At 40.3% G+C, this 19,209-nt stretch overlaps 1 protein-coding gene across 1 annotated transcript; it reads right to left on the bottom strand.

Annotated features, from left to right (window-relative positions):
- Positions 1–7,397: 7,397 nt before the first annotated feature.
- Positions 7,398–17,869, bottom strand: hcrtr2 (hypocretin (orexin) receptor 2). The gene is made up of 7 exons (XM_012840348.2): positions 17,568–17,869; positions 13,507–13,685; positions 11,461–11,701; positions 9,761–9,876; positions 9,388–9,608; positions 8,982–9,103; positions 7,398–8,622 (listed from the first exon to the last, which is right to left on the bottom strand). The coding sequence occupies exons 1-7, from the start codon at positions 17,764–17,766 to the stop codon at positions 8,450–8,452; spliced, it is 1,251 nt and encodes a 416-aa protein (XP_012695802.1). The 5' UTR covers positions 17,767–17,869; the 3' UTR covers positions 7,398–8,449.
- Between the last annotated feature and the right edge of the window lie 1,340 nt (positions 17,870–19,209).

Raw genomic sequence — 19,209 nt, 5'->3', positions numbered from 1 at the left:
ATATTTCAGATGCACAGGAGGAAAAAGTCAACAGAAATTCAGAGCGCGTATTGAGACACAGGGCCTGTGATCTGATCGTTCTTTGTTTACAAAGTGCAATTTGGAGAAAAAAAAAGCTTAGAAAAAAAATGGATATTTGCCAGAAAAGAGACACAGATGTTCTGCTTGTTTGCTAGCCACTGTTATCTAAAATATAATTATATTTGTGTTGAACAATGGTCTACTTCTGGTCTGTTTAGCTTGTTTTGATGTCTACCATTTGGTGATTCAATTAAATGTAAACCAATGAGGAACATCTGCTTTCAAATAAACCCAGACAAAATGTAGGTGTTGAAACAATAATGTTGAAATACGTATGTTACAGAGTACAAGTAAGTATTTTATACAAAGATGGATTCATCAGCATGGAATTGTACAGAACATCAATACATTTATGGTATGTTTTATAACTCATGATAACGTTAATGACAACACCCTGGTGTTTTACAAGGACAAAAGGAAACCAGAACGGTACATTACTTAGTAGTTTATATAGCCCACTGAATAACCACTTACTGGCTTCATGTCCAGCATTTTAAAAGACTTTTCTTTGAAATAATCAGGAAACTTTAGGCAAACAAAAGTTTTATTACACCCCCAAAAAACATAAATGCTGTAATCTGGCACAAACCGCTCTAATTCTACACCACAATAGTGCTAGTATAGTGCATGTCATCTACACACTGTAATCAGAATACACATTATACAAGGTGAAGGTGACATCTGTGCGAAAATCGAAACATTTATTTAACCATCTCTTTATGGAGAGAGTGGAGTGATGATTGAAGTCTGTGATAGCGGTGGTGGTTGAAAATGCTTTCACCTATGAACCCCCTGTGCTAAACACTGCATAAATAGAGCTCTTCCAAATCAGAGCTGGTCAAAGCATACATTAAATATATAATCATGTAGTCTGTTAACTGTTGCTGAGAAGCTGAAAGATCTGTTTATTATCACTTTCTATTGTAACATTTAAATATGAACATACATGTAGGTAGTTAGGAAGAATGTCTCCTGTAAGATTATAATCAATTTTGACATTCATGATTTATTCACACAGTGATGCTAATATGTCCCGTGAGCTCTCTAAACAAAGACTTTGAGAAAGAAATGGTACCTTGGTAAAGTACCCTCTACAAACCACAGGTAGGATATTTTTATTCTTTTGGAATAGTGATTAGTAGTGGTTAGATAAGATCAGTGTCAGTTATGTATTATGATTGCAGTAGATTAAAAAATTTGAACTGGCTGAGACATTTTTCTTTCTTCAGTTAGTTAGACGTGTTTATCCCATATCTGGATATAACAATGCTGGATATATGTCAACATTTATTTACAGTATTTTAACTTAATGAATTAATTTACTAAAGCTACAAGAATTACAGTTAGGACACGTATATATGGTTCACTTGAATATGGACATCTATGGACATCAGAAACCAGCGCCATTGTTCTTTTGTGAAGGGGTGTCATATCTGAGTTGGTCTGCAACCCTTTTTTGCATCCTACTGATCAAGACAAACACAACAAGTTATAAACACTTACAGACAAAAGCTGTAACTGAAAGCATGGAGAGACTACGTATAACAACAACTTACCCCAATTTGTGCAGAACTATAATGACCACACTAAGTATTGTCACAACCAGGAGGATATATACACATATATACAAAAAATCATCTGGAACAAGAAAGAGTTATGATAAGCATAAAAAATACAGATATTCAGGTTTCTATATTCAGAGGCAATAAGGATCTCTTTGCATATACAGTATTAAGCGATTGACTAAACATTATATCATAATTTACTTTTCCCATGACAATATAAATGCTTAGTTAAATGACAGCTGATTCCACACTTCCACACACCCAAAATATGTTTTAATTTAGTTTTTCATGGAACTTACCACTCAACCACCACTGTGCAGGCATCCAGCCATCTGCCTCAGATGACTCATCAGGAGCTCCTGTTACAGCCATGTAAGTAACTGAAATGTGGACAGAATGTTTTAAAGATTTGCCATTTTTTATGACAAAAAGGATAATAACTTCATCAATTGCTTGTCCATTTGTACTCACTAAAGTTGGACTTATTGTGCAGGAGTTGATGGAGTAAATTGCATTTGTGGAACTGGTAGTTGGGCAGTCCATCACAGGTGCATGAGCGCTGAAGAGTGGTGCCCATGGTGGCCACCAAAGCGAGTCTGCATTCTCTGTCTTGGCTCAAACTCAGGTCTAAGTCAATGAGATTAAACCACTCGGAGAAAGCATCGCTTTCGTGGGGAACAGGCTCGATTCTCAAGCACTTCGACAAGAGGGTGCCAAACCTTTCTCTGTGGATAGCGATAAAAAAAGAAAGGCAGCTGAATGTCAATTGTTAATTGGCTAAATACTTCATGCTGAAGAACACAAAAGTAACTCATTTGTTTTATTAGACGATATAGTCCACAAGAACAGCAGAACATGTCAAACTTTAGCTTGTCTACTGTAGCTGCTAACTTCACTGACAGTAGGGGACAGATAAGCTACCTATTATTGTCCCTGTCACACACCTGCACAGCAGGCTCTCCAGACAGCTGTCAAGCATTTCCAAACAAGTCCAGTCATTCTCAGTTTCACACATGCTGCCATGCAGACTGGCTCTTGCCAGCTGACACTCCTGGTCCTCCTGGTGGCACGCACAAAAGACCAGCATCTCTGCTGTGGTCTGTGGCATGCCCTGATAAAACTTCTGAATCCTCTGCCCGCACTGTGACTGGTTGCACTGGCTTGCAGAACAGGCCTTCACAACTGGCACCAGCCACCTATTGCAGGCTTCGTCCCCGAGACAGGATTTCATTTGTCCACTGCAAGAATGGTTCATGCCATGTACTAAATGAGGGAGAACAGAAAAAGAAAAGAAAAACAAGACGTACTCAAGCCCAATTACTGGTCACAACGATTCCCAGCTTCTTACCACTGCAAAAAAAAATGTCATTGCTCTCTTCTGAAAAAACACAAGAAAATGGAGACATTACCATATCCTGAGAGACCACTATCTGGCCACTGCATCTTGGGAACCGTCTTTTGTTCAGCTGCAACACATTAAACACCAACTGCCATGAGGAAGGAAAGGAGCTTTTTTTGTAGTGTACTGCACAAAACAGTCAGCAATCAACACAGAACATAGATACTGATACTGATGAATATATTTATCAGTAACCTTAGTGTTGTAAAGTGAAGACAAAAAAAAAAACGATATTGAACAAAACATCTTACCGATATGCTGTTGGCTGTTCTGGTCCAGTGTGGTCATGACCAGCACTTGACCCTCCGGGACCTTGTGAATGCAAGGGTTCTTATGAACGAGATGCCGAATCGCCAGGCACTTCTTTCTTACTTTGTTACACGTGCACTGGCCGAGGGGGCTCCTTCTGAGGTCTTCCCACAGAGACAGGCAGAGGGGAGAGGCCACACTGCTTTTACAGTTTGAGCCGTCCATGTGACAGAGCGCCCTCATGTTCTCATAGGCCGAAGCACAGCCACGGATCTCTTGGCAGCTCTGAAGAGCGCGCAGGCAGCTTATAGGGGCTGCAGATTTATGGATCAACTCCCTCGAACTCCAACTCGTCTTAGCTGAGGAGTTCAGATCATCTGTGGATTGGAGTCATTAAGGGATACTTGTTGTCTCTGACTGATGCACCCTAGTGGCTATAAATATATATATATATATATATATATATATATATATAACTTAATGTACTTTCAGCTATTTTCACTTTCTTATCTTTAATTTAAGCGCTAGCATCTGGTTAGGGGTAATACTGAAGATCAAACCGTAATGTTGCTTATGATGTTATATGCAGTCCTGAGCTGCTGAGTAAGAGTAATCTCATCTACGAAGGCCCATGGTGGAAAACAATAGAGTGGCTGCAGTTTACTTCAACCAAACCTTGGAATACCTGAATTAACTTACATACTCTTGTAATCAACTGATTACATTCTTCAAATGACCGATTAGTTGTGTTTGGTGCAGTGTTAATTCTGTCAAGGATTGTGTGGTCCTTTTATTTACAGAGCAAACGAATGAAACACAGAATGATGAGAGAAAAGCCATGCGAGAACAAGGTGGCAGGGACGAACAGCATGAAGCACTAACATCTGAAGACACACCACTATGTCTGTGCACACCAGTCAGAGATGCCGCAGTAAGTTGACAAACTGCAACATTGTGATTGACACTAGCTAGCTAATTAAGCTAATTGTGCTAGATATTTAAGTCACAACTAACTACATTGCATTAGACAACTGTGGTGGAACAGCCATCTTCTAACTAATGTTGTCTCCTATAGTTTGTGCCTCACAATTTCCACTTGTGCTTGATAAGCCACCTAGCAAACCTCAGTCGAACATCTTATTAGCTAACATAAGCATCAGGGAGTAGGCTATCCAATCGAGTTAGTTAACTTAATGAAACAGAGGCTAGATGTGGGTGACACATCTTCAGATGTCTTTTTAAGCTCTGAAGTTCTTTCTAGCTTGTGCCCACATGGCTTTTCTCCCATACTGCATTCTGTTTCTCATACGTTTGCTCTATGAGATGACTACATACAATGATCCAACATTAACCTTGTATGTTTTCTTTACAAAGAATTTTTTTTATTTAGGCTTCAGAAAATAAAAATAAATGTTTTGCCTATATTGTGTCTTCAGACATTCAATACATTTTACTACATTTAATTTTGTATCCAAATAGTCCTAAGACTGATATATTGTGAGTCTTTATTGACTAAAACTAGACTAAAATATTTTGAATTTTTGTTGACAAAAAAACAGGCTAAAATTAAGAATGTTTCAAAATGACTAAATGTGACTAAAATGAATTTGCATTTTCATCTTGAAGACTAAGACTATGAATAAATTTAAAATGGCTGTCACAAATAACACAGAGTTCAGTGTGGTCCTACTCAGCTCGGCAAGCTGCTCTGGCCCTTTGTGTATAACACAGACCAACCCTGTATTAAAGTGAGCTCCATAAGAAGAACATCTGTACCCTACCCCTGTGCAGTTGGCACTTGGAGACAAGCAGGTGTAGGAGGGCACAGGGCTCCTCTTCCCAGTGGCCGAAACATCCTCTCCGCAGGAAAGAATCGCTCAACAGGAATTGGATGGTCATGTTACAGACCTCCGTGTCGTCCATTTGGCAGGGTCCACCTGCACACAAATGGCCAAATGAGATACGGCATTCAGGGGTTGTACACAGATCAGTCATATGTTGTCTGAAGTCATCTAAATGATGTGAAACATTCATCATACAGTTACTTTTTAGCTATTTGAGAGTGTAAAATTGTGCCGAACAATTGGCTGCTTGCTTTTGCAAAGAAATTTCTTTGGATAGGGTGCCATTCTGCCACAAGCTGGACTAATTAGCAACCCTGACCCTGAGCCTTTAAAAAAAATGAGAATCCATTTCAGTGCTACTGCTAGATCTCTGAGACGTAATTATCGACTGGGCAAAAGGTGGTTCTGCAGCCACACGCTCACCCAGCACTGAAGCATGAACAGATATATCTGAATTCAGCACCATTCTTAATAAATCGTTCTTTGACCTTGTTAGAGAGAATGGGGAGTGAAATGTGGTTTGGCTCTATATGGTTTGCCCTTAGGCTACTGCCTCTGCACTGTTTTATTTAATATTCTTGGGAGGCTTTCAGCCATTTATCCAATCCCTGTATGTGGTATCTCATAGCTACCCGATTAGGCCATGAATTTGTTTGTCAGGGCCACAACTCACCAAAGGAAATGGTGAAAGATATGGTAAATGTTATACCTTCAAAACCACACATGGATTCGAGGAGCCTCCCCACATTTTTGCATAAATCATGTTCTTGTATGCATTTCTCCAAAATGTCTGAGCAGTCTTTCGGTTTTGAGGAAATCTTCATACCTAAAATATGTACAGCCAGAGCACCTGAAACAGAGAAAAGAACACAGAATATCCAAATTCGGGTAAATCAAAAGGTTTACATTTTCTCCAAAAATGGCTGGGAACATGGAGAGCATTCATAATAGTAAAAATAGTGAATGTTGTTCATAATTACCTTTCCGTAGGGTTCTAAAAAGTGGGTGATTAAATTGAGTAAAATACGCAAATCTGCGTATTATCTTAAATAAATCCCCCGGGGGAACAAAGTGCCAATAAACTAGTGAAACCCACAAAAACTGCTTGAAACAAGTTGTTGTCTTTATACAGCTCAGAAACAGTTCGATAGATAAGCCTAACGTTACATGTCAGTGTAAATGTATCCAGTCGAACAACGCCCTTAAAACTGTAGCCTACCACCTGTTTGACTAGGCTACTTTGACAACTTCGACAGGTTACATCAAGAATAACGTCACAGTGTAAAAATGAGTTCGAGGATAGGCTTAACTGAAAACATAATCATTGGAGGAAAAACTAATTCTTTTGTACTTACGTGGTATTGTACCTTCGTCGGTTAACTTACCTATGACCACTGCTGCTGGCATTACTGGTACTCGCAACATGCTGAGATAAAGTTCTGCGCACCACCGCGGGGATGAACGGCTGTTTGGCATATGACATATGATGCGGAATGACGTCAGGGTCAATAACAGTCGACAATTGCCGATAATGTGATTATTTTTAACTAACAAAGACCGCAGTGCTTCATGTGGTTTTTGTTTGTTTGTTTTTGTTAAATAAGCAAATCCATTGTATAGCACTTTACAATGTATTGTTTATCAGACAAGCAGCTGTTTCAATTTGATATTTTCTTATACTGTATAGAATGTATCGTGTGTTGGCCTAAATTGAGTCAAGTGTACATGATTAACAACAGGTTATTAAGATAAAATTACTGAAAAGTTAAAGTTGATGAAAAGGAACCCTAAATCAACTTTACAGTAAATAAAGTAAAGCTTAATATAGACTGTACAAAGCTTATAAAATACACAATGTCCAAATTAATACTCACAATCAAGGCATGGAGTTCTAACCTTACTAGGTCCGACTGGCTGGATTACAACTTCGAACAAAACTTGAAAACGTTAGCTGGCAAGGAATATACTTGTGTCTAACCACGGACAAAATCTGGCCTTCAATACCCATTGAAAATGAAAACAGGCGTGCGGGAACATTCTAAGCCTTTGACAGATGTGCTTTTCCCAGTATAAAAGGGCAGGTTGCCTGGGTGAGTTAGATATTTGTTTTTCTCAGATTGAATTTCACGAACTGCTGAACCATCAATGACCAAGGGCCATCAAGCATCCTGTAAATACGTTCATGAAACAAGCAAATATTCCAACCTGATAATTACATAGACAGTGGTGACGAGTCAGTTTTCAAGCATCCCTTTGGCGAATGGCATCAAAGGAATTGTCCCCATTGTATTTCTTAATGGGTCTGTGGGAGGGACTGTTCTACATAATGAATTCAACAAACACTGACAGGTGAGCAACAGAGAGATTCATTCTGAAGCATTTGAGAGCAACCGTATGCAATTTTATTTTAGTGATAAACTGACAATACACCATTCCTTGGATGTGACGTATGCACTGGCAGAACACACATGGAAAGCGGTACAGTTTCAGAGCAATTACAGTAATATTCATCATTTATCACAAATAAACAAAACATAAAATCCTGATCTCATATAAGACATCATTGTACTCCCAGCAATCAAAGACACACTGTAGCTCTAGCCATGACATGGGTGTGCATCTATTAACTATTAACATATAATGCTCATTAGAAATTACTATGAGCCTTAAAATAAATACCATGAATAGGACATAAGAAATGATGAGCTAAATGTCCAGGACTTGCTTTTCTGCTCACTATTGTTTTGGTACTTCTGCTGGAAGTGCCTGCATGGGAAATGAGAATCATGCTGTGCCTATGTCTCCACACAATAACTTCCAACAAATGTCTACTGAACATAAAATTCAACATATATATCATATCTCTCAGCAAATAAACTTGGAATCAAAGCAGAAAATCACAAATGAAGACATTGTCTATGTTTTGCTTTTTGTCTGTGCAGCATCTACTGTCCGGATGCTAACCTAGAATTTTCAGAATTTGTCAAAAAACTACAAATGCTTTTTAACCACATCCCACTGTTTACCTATTACCTACTGTATTTGTTGTCATCAGCAGGTCATATACTGGATGCAGTGGACAAAACGTGGTAAAATACGTATGTATTTATCTATTTACAGTATTTATCTATTTATGTATTCACCCTTACTGCCAAAGGCATCATTTTGTGTCTTTAGTCATTAAAAAATGCAGACTTATTCTTCCTCTCCATATCCATGCTAGTCTCAATGTCTTGCCTCACATCTGAGGGTGATTTTGTGTAATTCTACACAATCTCTTCCGCCATCCTCACTGTCCCTCGCTGCCAGGCCTACAGCACATGGTCAGATATGCGGGAGACACTGTCGAGGTGGCTCGTATGTGTGGAGAGGGATTTTCGGCTCCCTGTGCTGGTTGTCGCCCTCACGCGCTGCTTCCCTCCGCTCTTCTGGCGACCGTAGCAGTGGCAGGAGAATGCTGCTTTAAACTCCTCGCGAAATTTAGCTACGGGAAAAAAATAAGGAAAAAGAAAGGCTCGGGGGTGCTCTTTGAACCGCAGAATTAACTTAGTGAAAGTAGCTTCCGTCAAGCTAAATATGTCTGGTCAATTTATCTTAAAGCTCAGACCTTCCATACTACAACGTTCTTTCAAGGCAAAGGAAAAACTAAAATGTCCATAAGATAATTAAGAGGGAATACTGATCTGAAGAACTCTAACAATGAAGCTTTGAAGTAGAGAACCTTCATTATAGCAACGGTTACAGACGGTATAGCGAACAGCTTGGACTGTGATGCACTGTTGTGTCCAGTAGAGGGGGTTAATGTCTGCAAGACAGAGCATGCCAGAACATTTTTTAACTTACCACTGAGGAAATTATAAACGATGGGATTTGCTGCACTGTTTGCATATATCAGCCAGTGGGAGATGGTAAACCAGGCGTACACAGCTTCTCTGTTGTTTGTATATTCAAATGCCCCAAACACCCTGAAAATGATGATTGAAGAAAAACATGCAGAGGAGTGAACACATATTTTAGGGTGTAACTGCAACCTGTGAATTGCCCACCTGAATCTGAAATCCAACTTAATCACACTGTGCATCAAGCTGTGAAGATGACTATTCACTGCTCCCTGGGCATGGATTCTAGCAGAGAAATGGTATTTCACGACCACAAAGCACTCAAGTAAACACTCCTATGTTCATTCTCAGCATCTAGAAGTCACTTAGCATGGTATTTAATCAACCAACCACGCGAGCAGTCAACCAACCTCTTCATGACATTGAGGACGCTGATAGGCAGGTAGCACAGTGCGAACACCAACAGCACCACGATCAGCATGCGCGCGGTCTTCCGCCGGGCTTTCACCTGCTTGACCTCTGCCGTCACCGTGCTGGTTTTCACCTTAACAGACGGACCAGAGCCCGACGCCAAGGTGGTACACTGCAACGAGTGCCACTTCCTCTGCACTCCTGAAGACGTTCCTGGAATCTGTTCAAAAAAGGAGGGGGGGGGGGGGGATAAAAGCCAAGTTTAGACACTCACTGAGTTCCCCGCTTTCAAGACCGTGCTTCTTTACATAAACATTTGGACACTCTTAAGGCCCAGAGCTTTTAGTTCTGGCATACTCTCAAACACCGTACCTGCTGACACCAAAGCTTGTGGCAAATTTGGATGTACGCCAGGACCATGAGGCACAGAGGAGCAAAGTATGTGACGATAAAAAAACAGGTGTGGTAGACCTTGGGGTAGATTTCACCTGTGACGGAGAGAATGAAAATGAATTCATCAACTAGGGAAGCGTAGCACATAATACAACAGCATTACCACTGGAGTCTTTATTGCCTTCCTAGCAGATGCATGTCATTACAGTGATTTTTCTGAAATTAGTTTTTTCTTTACCCCAGGTATCTATTTTTTCAGTTATGTCAACAACAGAGAAGATGTTTTTTGCCAGTTAGTTTCTAAATGAGACATGCCACTTTCATAGAAAATAATTCTATTAGATTTGCAGTTAGTCAGTGGTGCCAGGTTCAACATTGTTTGGGCGGCTCAGATGTAAGTGAAATTAGTGAACTTGTACTTTTCCTCAGAAGGGCTATTACTATTTAGCAAGCTATCTTTTAATAATTATTGCTCAGACTCTCAACACTTTCAGTTTAATGACTACCTCAGAGCAACAACATCAAAAGAAATGACTTCACAGAGACCAGATGTCCAACAGGGAGAGAAAGAGAGAAAAGAGTTGAGCTTTTTCCACATTTTTCCACATACAATCCTATAGCAGACCCGATGCGTTTGATACGGTTTCAGGGAAGAATACAATGTTTTTTGGGGAGCTTGTATTCGCTAACTAGTGGCTAGCTCTGAGAGAGTATATTGTCTGAAGACTGCTACCATAAAAGGTTCTTTTGTGGTTTTGTGTGAACGTCTTTGTCATAGGTCGATTCAATTCAGGATTCCTTTACCATTTATGGCTTCACTGCTGAAAATTGGTTCATTTTGTGCCAGCTGTCAATGTCTGACACTGAAATAGCCTGTCATCAAGTCATTATAGCTTCAGGATTTGGGTAACTATTAATCCTTTGAATTGATAGAAATGGAGGAAAGTGGCTTTTTGAGTTACGAATCACCTTATGTAATCTTGGGTCCTCTCTCCACAGGACACTGATATTCTGACAAATGCCGCACATGCCATTCTACAACAAGGTGACTTGCTTCTCACCTGATAGCCTGAATGATATCTCTACTATTGTCAAAGGCTGTATGTAAAAGAGGAATGGAAGATCAACGTGGATCTTTCCGGTCTGCCCAGCAGTCTCTTGGGTGTCAATGAGTGGCAGAAATAACTATTTGCTCGGACGTGGAGTCCATCTGCTTTATCTTTCGAGACTGCTTTATTTTTATGAGGTTCTTTGGATGCCCAGCTTAGCTTTCACCTCTTCAAATTTGCCATAGGCCCCTGAGCTAGTTAAGCCCTGTTCTGCGACCGAGGCTCAAGTGAAGCTGAGTGAAACTGACAGCACAGCCGTGATAGCAGACACCTGGATCAAGTTTATATGCCTAGCATCTTGATTTCTCACAGTTTACCTCTTCAACTGCACGTCTAGACAATATCGCAATTTTTACTCTTGTGAGCAGAGCGGCGCATGGCTGTGACCACCTCGGATTTACTACAGGTCACTTCACTGCTGATTAACCCATAATCTCAGTGAAGCCTTCCTGAAACAGGCAGCACAGTGTAGGTGCTGATTAACCCATAATCTCAGTCAAGCCATCCTGAAACAGAGAGCCCAGTGTCGGTGCTGCAGAAGTGGTAGAAGCCTGAGGCACGGTCCCTCACCGTTCCAGTGTTCGTCACACACGGTGAAGAGGCTGGTCTTGTTGGTGAGCTCTGGGTACTGGCTGCACTCCATGACGATGGCCTGGGGGATCATGATGATGCAGGACACCACCCAGATGAGGATGATGGACTTGCGCGCCCGCTTGGCCGTGCTCTTGAACATGAGCGGGTGACAGATGGCATACCAGCGGTCCTGGGCGATGCAGCTCAGAGTCAGGACAGAGACGGACACAGAGATGGTCTGCCAGGAGGGGGGGGGGGGGGGGGGCAGAGTTAACGAGAACAAAAGAAAGAAAGAAAGAAAGAAAGAGAAGTAGATGAATCTAGAATTCTAGATCAACATAAAGTAATGAGAAATGAAAGTCTCCTACAAGTTGAGAACCTTATCCTACTGACTGAATGAGAAACAAAACTTTTCATGTCAAATGTTTGCACACGTACAAAATGTACTGTGTAGGGTAGTATTAACTTTACAGTTTACTTGCAAAGGTAGGCCAGGCACACCAGACATTTCTAGCCGATAGCACGTAGTGAACTAGATTCCAGCTGCCCATCTGTTGGAATTTAACAGACATTGGTGTGCTTCTGTCGGGGCGCATGATGACCACTGGAATAAGCTATGCTGTGGCAATCTCAGATGGTCAGTTTACTATCAAATAAACAAAGGTCATTATATTCTGTGCCTGTCGTTATAAAACATGGCACGAGTCAAATTTCTGTAAACAGCTACCTCACTTGTTCATTATAGTGAGTTTGACGAGTCACTGTAAATAATTTCTTTCTTTATGATGATATATCATTCATGTGCGTGTATTTGTTTGTTGATGAGTGTGTATGTCTCAGTGTGTCTGAGTTAGTTAGTTAGCTTGTTCTCTGGTTGCAATGTTAGACCTCCTTTTCACTGGCAGTTTACTCACAGTCCAAAGGCCTTTTGCTGTTGTGGTCCTGCCATAGTTACACCATCCTACTGATGCCCACCACTGTAATGCTTCTCTTCAATGTTTCGGACATCAAAATCTCTGTACTGTAATTTCTAACCTTGTGCCATGGGAATAACATAACTATCAATTTACCATTTATCTTCAGGGCAGATTTTAAATATAAAGTGATTGCTGTGGGTCTCTGTCACATTATCAGCAAATCAACAACTGGTTTTGATGTTATATTTTTGAATATCTCGTCATCGTGTTGGTGAAAAATTAAGTTGGTCACATACGCATGCCCTTATGAGTAAATAAAAAAAAATAGTTTCTGCATTAGATGTGCTTGTTGACCAAAAAGTAACTGTACAGCTGATAACCAAAGTGATCAAGCAGATCTTATAAACTGGCATCATACTGTCAATGTATTCATGTATGCACACATATATGTATTGCACAAGCAGATTGAATGTTCTGTTTGTTTTGATTAACTTTGCAAGACTATGATGTCAACAGAGACACCCACGGATCTCTCCGTTGACAGATCTGAATGCGGACTTGTGTCACAAGGAAGAATTGATATTTTCAAGCTCTCCTTGTCAATCAACCCTAGATCATGCAGAGAAACGGCAATCTTTAACAACAAAACGATAATCCAATTCAGTCAGAAAGGGGATGAAACTGGCTCTTTTGTCCGTGGGTTGCAAAAGGCCAGGGCACTTTCAGCTCATTACTTGGAGACACAAAATAATGTTCTATTGATTTCCATAGAGGAAACCATGGCCTTATTGATCCCTAAGTGCCTATCGAGTCTCTATTGACTGTGAGAGAGTTACACTGTTGTCTGTTGCTTCAAACGTTTAAGAGATACCTTTAAGGATTTGCGCATGTGGTACAAAGTATGTCTGTCCAAGCTGTAGACCTAAGTATTGTGTCTAGAATGTTTTGTAAGTAAATATTATACCCACATTCTTTTCAGATGTAAAAAGTAATTTAGATGATAAAAAATTAAAGTTGTAACCTAGGACATTACACAACCTGAGTATTGGCATTACAGTACCACTGAAAGTAACACATTTTAAAATAATACAAGGGAAGAGTTAAAAAAATATTCCAATGCCTTTACCTGCAAATATGGAACCACTTTACAAAGGGTGTTCCCAAAGAACCATGTTTCAGTGATGTCCACCACAAGACTTGCCGGTAGACAGATGACGGTGACCAGGATGTCCGCAAAGGAGAGGTTGACAATGAAATAGTTGGTTACTGTGCGCATGTGGTGATTTTTCCACACTGCAAAGCAAACTGAAACAAAACAGGCACTGATATACTTTCTGTGTAAATTGGGAGACTTTCACTTTGGGTTAATTTCATGGCTAGCTAATATTGTGCGGCTTTGTGCAAGACTGAATGTTATCACTGGAGAAGAGTGTGTGTGTGTGTGTGTGTGTGTGTGTATGTGTGAGAGAGAGAGAGAGAGAGAGAGAGAGAGAGAGGAACTAAGACAAGGCTGTCAGTGAGTTATATTCACTTGAGAGGAAAGATTAATCTGATTCACAGGATATTGAAGACCATTGTATGACTTAAAATTATAATTTAGATTTCATTTTAAAATACTGAATATTTGCTGTGTCTAATCAGAGCAATTACATTCTCCTTCATTTATTAATTACTGTTGAATCAAGAATTACTTGGATCTGACAATGAACCGACAGATTAAATGGTAGACTGTTTAAATCCAAAGAGGTAAGGCATTCAGTAAAGTCCATCTGTTCATCTAAAGGAGATGCATGGTGTGAAATAACATTAAAAAGACAGATGACAAAATACTGCCTTCCTTGCTATTGTTCCAGGTCTTGGTTTGGCATCTTAAAATTGCCTGAAATTAAGAGCTGTGTGAATGACAAGGGTAAAGGTAATTCATTTCCTGATCAGGTAACACTTTAAAACTGAAAAAGAAATTCACTTGTGATTGGTGTCGAATTGTTCTGCCATGATTGCCATTTTTTGTAAGTGAGCAGTCTGTCCATTTCAGAGCTTGCATTTCTTTTTTTTCACCGTATATGATCTTGGTCTCAACATGCAGCACCTTGCGTCAATTCTTCAGCATGGATATGGAGGTATGGCCCACTATGTCCTTTTCCTGTCCATCTCTAAGCCTCAAAGCCTCACATGTGCCTGAGGCCAGCCTAAGGTCTATCTGATGTCTTGTGAGAAAAGCAACAGCCTCCATTCAGCATTCAAATTTTCTTTACCATAAGCAACATGACTGAACTGCAGATCGGTTTGCCATGTCCAGACTGTTTCAGCATGCATAGGTACACTGTGCTTTCAGATGACTTGAAGCACCCATGAAATGTGTGCGTCATACAAATGATGTTCCCTCAGAGTTCTCTGTTGCGGGGAAAACGGCAGGCTGTTTCATAGTGAATTTCAGAACGACAGATTTGGAACCGAAGATGAATGTTGGCTGAGTAAGTGCATTGCCCATCGACTGTCAGGTCCTTTTTCAAATGGCTTAAAATGTGTCACACATTAACCACACTGATTTCACTAACGGTGGTCCTAAACCTCATCATGCTACAGCCAGCTTTTCAGAGAGGACATCTAATTGGCTTTTCACCTACCTGGAATGGATGTGAAAGAGCTATCCCAGCCACCTTTAAATTTGTTAAATTAACCCCAATCATCCACACCTCAACCACACTATCTATTTGGATCAGCATAATGAAATGCTGAAGAGCATGATGAAATTAAATTAAACTTTACAAACGGAAAAAGACTGTTGTTTCTCCCTTAGACACCACTCTTTCAAATCACTCCCTAGTTCATAAGACTTCCTTGTGAGGCAGTTATGTAGTTGCTGCAGCAGTTTATTAAATGAGTCTATCCTGCTCAGGGTTCCTAGCAACACCTACTGTCAATCAACATCTGGTGCATATTGGTCGGACTAGACACAGCAAATGAACCTCTCTTTTATCCCTGTTATGTTACTGCATGACAATGATGCAAAGATAAAAGAGTGTGGGTGAGAGATGAAGCTGGGTGGACAGGAGTTTGATTGGAGGGGAGCCTCTTTCAGCCTCTTTCAGTTTACGTTGACAAACACACTAACCTGGGCGACTGTGACTGACCTAAATAGACACCACTGTCCAAAGCAGTGACTGACTGTAGACCAGATTTGGCCCTAGGTGAGAAACAAATGCCGATTGGGTATCAAGGCAGAGAAGGGAAGAGCCAAGCGAGAAGAGCTGCAGAATGTTGGCGGATGATTGACAGAGACAGCCAAGATGAAGAGCTAAACCTACGAGCAGTGGCAGCAATTCTGTTTAGCACACATCTCTGTGAGCCTTAGGGCATAAAGGAGTACCTCCCACTTTGCATTCATTGGGCAACCTTGTGATCTGCATTCTTGGAAGACCGTGCAAGGATATATTCCCCGGGAGCATCTCTCTCTCTGGAACAAATCAGGACGGGATTTGGCCCAGGTGTGGCATAGAATCATCAGATCCTGACATGCAGTGCTGTGTGCTTCGAACCCCCACACAAGTGGAGTGTACACTATCAACCGTGTCCACTTCAAATTGCTACTTCTATACAACACTCAGTTAATGGACTAGGTTGTTTTTTCATGCTGAGAATTACACACATTAATTAGGTGCGATCACATAATGATTACCATGAAGGGACCTCAGTGAATTTCATTCAACCTTCAAAGCTGTTTTGTCAAAGCTTTAGTGACAGTGACGGCCTTGGAACCTTACCTTTTTAAACGGCATTTATCTAATTCGTTTTTGAGACATTATGAGGCAATTTATTTTGAGTTTGAGGCATACTATATATTCATATAAAATTGCATATCGTCACCAACTTGTGAGCTAGGCCTAGGGCCTATATTCAATATTCAATAGGGCCTAGGCCTAGCTCACAAGTTGGTGTAGAAAGTGGAACCAGTAGGCTTTATATGTTGACACCTAATGCGACAAACAAATCTGAATATGGTGGAATATAATGTTTTAATTATTAGCTTGTGTGTGTGTGTGTGTGTGTGTGTGTGTGTGTGTGTGTGTGTGTGTGTGTGTGTGTGTGTGTGTGTGTGTGTGTGTGTCATAGGCCTACTCGGACAAAGTTTATTATTAAGTTAATTCGCCTTTAAGTCAATTAGCATGTAGGTCCTATGAAGTTCAGAAGTTCTGAAGCTGTGATGTCACCCATATCACCAAATAAGGTGATATTTTAACACTGTTAAAATGGACAGCATCTGTTAAATACTTAGAGCAGGACTCGTACATTCACACTGATAAATGTGTTGTTAGTTGTAATGTCCCTGCACGTCCAGTGACAGGCACCTTGACAAGCTCTTGGCCATCTACGACTACACACTCCACTACACACTTAAATCTACACGCGTTTCCAAGTACTACCTGCATAACGATGTTTATGCTTAAACGCACTGAAATTGTTAGATGACAAACTATGAACTACTTAGGCTTACAATGCTTTTGTAAACCCAGCCATTTCTGCTGCAAGATCCAAGACATGACAGGTGCGAAAAATTCCAATGCCCGTTTTCATGGCTCGAAAAGCGATGCACTAAGAACACTGTCTGGTCACATTGTTATTGACCTTTAAAAGTGGATGCACACATTTAAATCTCCTAATTATTTCGGTCATTCGGTTCGGTTATTCGGTTATTTCCTAGTCCTTTCATTAAAAGGGGACTAGTAAGAGTAAAACTGTGTGTACATGTGTGTGCAACATGTGCATGATAGTTATACAATAATTTGTACATGTATATCAAATTGGCAGTTGATTACATCCTTGGCATGACATTCAAGCCCAATCACCGTCAACCTGTGTCTCATTTATCATTGTCACGGCCACCTTCCTATTGTCGTGGAACTAGTGAAATTGAATGTGTTGGGACACAAACATGTCGAAATGAATGTGCTCATCTTCTTATGTCAAACCACTTAGAATGAGAGGGTGTACAAATACAAATGGTGTGCTTTTTTTCCCGAACATATTTTTTTTAAATGAATGATTGTGGCACTCCAATGAAATGTAAATGTATTTGTTTGAATGAATGTGCATTAATGCGTCTTTCACTGACTGCCTTTTCTTAAGAGGACTGAGTTTCATCGTTCTGCTGCTCTCAATGATTAATGCAAGAACTTTAAAACTTACCCAGCGTGTTTCCAATCAGAGAGACGAAGAAAACGATAATGTATCCCGCTATCAGAACCCATTCATAGTGCTTAGGCTGTAAGTATTCCCAAATGTCATCTTCGTCTATGTGAGAGTAGAGCAGAATTTCCGTAGTATTAAAATCAGGCGTTGGTGGTGAGGATTCTTGGAAGTCTGAATGAAGTGTGCCTCCCGACATCTTCTCAGATACAGAGTGAGCTACTTGGATCTGCGCTCAACATCGCGGGTGACAGGAGAAAAATCATGCGCGCTTTCGCATGAAGCTTTTGGGTAACATGACGCACAGGAGCGCACTTCCCATAGCCAATCCGTCACCAGTATTTATACCAGTTTATTGTATTATGAGACAAATTCTGATATAGTCCATTGATTGTTTTCTGGACTCATGCAAGGAGGTAATTTGTGTGTCTTGGTAAATTACATCAATATAGTCCGTGATCTCTTCATTATAAACAATAACAATGAAGGTCTATATGCATAGGTCTAAGGCGTCAAGCTGTAACGATTCAAACCTGTATGCTCGACTTGTAAATGTTTGGTGGTGGTGGCATAGCGCCTGGAAAAGAATAATATAATTCTTTGTAAATGAACCTCGCTACTTCAAATTGAAAAAAAAAAACCAATCCCTTCTTCAGTGTTCTCTTGCATATGGCTCACTGGCAAACGCAAATACCGCATGCTATCCTCGTTACAATGGCTAAGACTAAGTAATGATTTTGAGATCAAATTTAAAGATACAAATGTGCAGGGCCTCCTGGTTTACAAACAAATAAATTACATGAATCAAACCAGCACCACTTACGAGCAAGTGACAAATGGAGAATACGGTGAGATGTATTGGGAGCATCATGCATCACTGTCAAGATATGTACTTTACTAACACAGCTGTAAGATGCCAAAATGACATGTTGCCTCAAATCATATACAGACAATACAATACTGACCACCCAACTGGAAAATAATTCCGTTTCAAATAATAAATTATCTTTTTTCTATACAAATCTGAACCCAATCTGTGCCGGGCTTCTGCTTTTCTTTCCGTCTTTCCTATCAGTTCGTAATAATTTGCATTACACGGAGACACTTATTATTGTTTCAGGATAAATATTTCTCTATGGCACTTAACCAATCTCTATATGTGAGAGAAAAACAGCACAATGTATACTCCTGTATACAATGCTTTTATCCGGAGGTTTACAGTGCTGCACCAGGTTCTTGGAAAGCTGGAGAAAATGACTAATCAATCAATGTCTCCGTCAACCTGTTAGTATCTTATTCTAGCTACTCCAACACTGCCACCCAGGGAGGTTGCACCATCATTTGTCAATGTCCATGGTACGGCCTGTGCCCTCCTCGCGGTAGTGTGGCCTCGACAGCCTTGTCTCAAAAACTTCAGTGCTAAATTCAACAGTGTGACTGATGTTTATATGTAGGCCTATTTATGTGTACACGTTCGTATTTATAAAAACAAACCCATTCATGATTTTTGTCACGGCCGCTGATCTGTCAACTTGGACCCAAAAGTACACACAATAAGAAAAGCTCGAGTAAAACGAGACTGGAGTTTAATGAATCTTTCTATAACGTTACAGACAGCCAGGCAGAAAATCATTAGGCTTAG

This window comes from Clupea harengus, chromosome 13 (assembly GCF_900700415.2).
Source record: "Clupea harengus chromosome 13, Ch_v2.0.2, whole genome shotgun sequence".
NCBI lineage: Eukaryota > Metazoa > Chordata > Actinopteri > Clupeiformes > Clupeidae > Clupea > Clupea harengus.
The sequence above is the reverse complement of the archived record's forward strand: the minus strand, read 5'-3'. Positions and strand labels throughout refer to the sequence as shown.

What these genes read in the sequence shown, in the direction of transcription:
- hcrtr2 (XM_012840348.2), bottom strand. Translation starts at nt 17,766, where the DNA reads ATGTCGGGAGGCACACTTCATTCAGACTTCCAAGAATCCTCACCACCA. An exon ending in TCTGATTGGAAACACGCTGG is followed by an intron (nt 13,686 to 17,567) that starts GTAAGTTTTAAA and finishes GTTTTGTTTCAG; the next exon opens with TTTGCTTTGCAGTGTGGAAA. An exon ending in GTCCTCAATGTCATGAAGAG is followed by an intron (nt 9,104 to 9,387) that starts GTTGGTTGACTG and finishes CATCATTTTCAG; the next exon opens with GGTGTTTGGGGCATTTGAAT.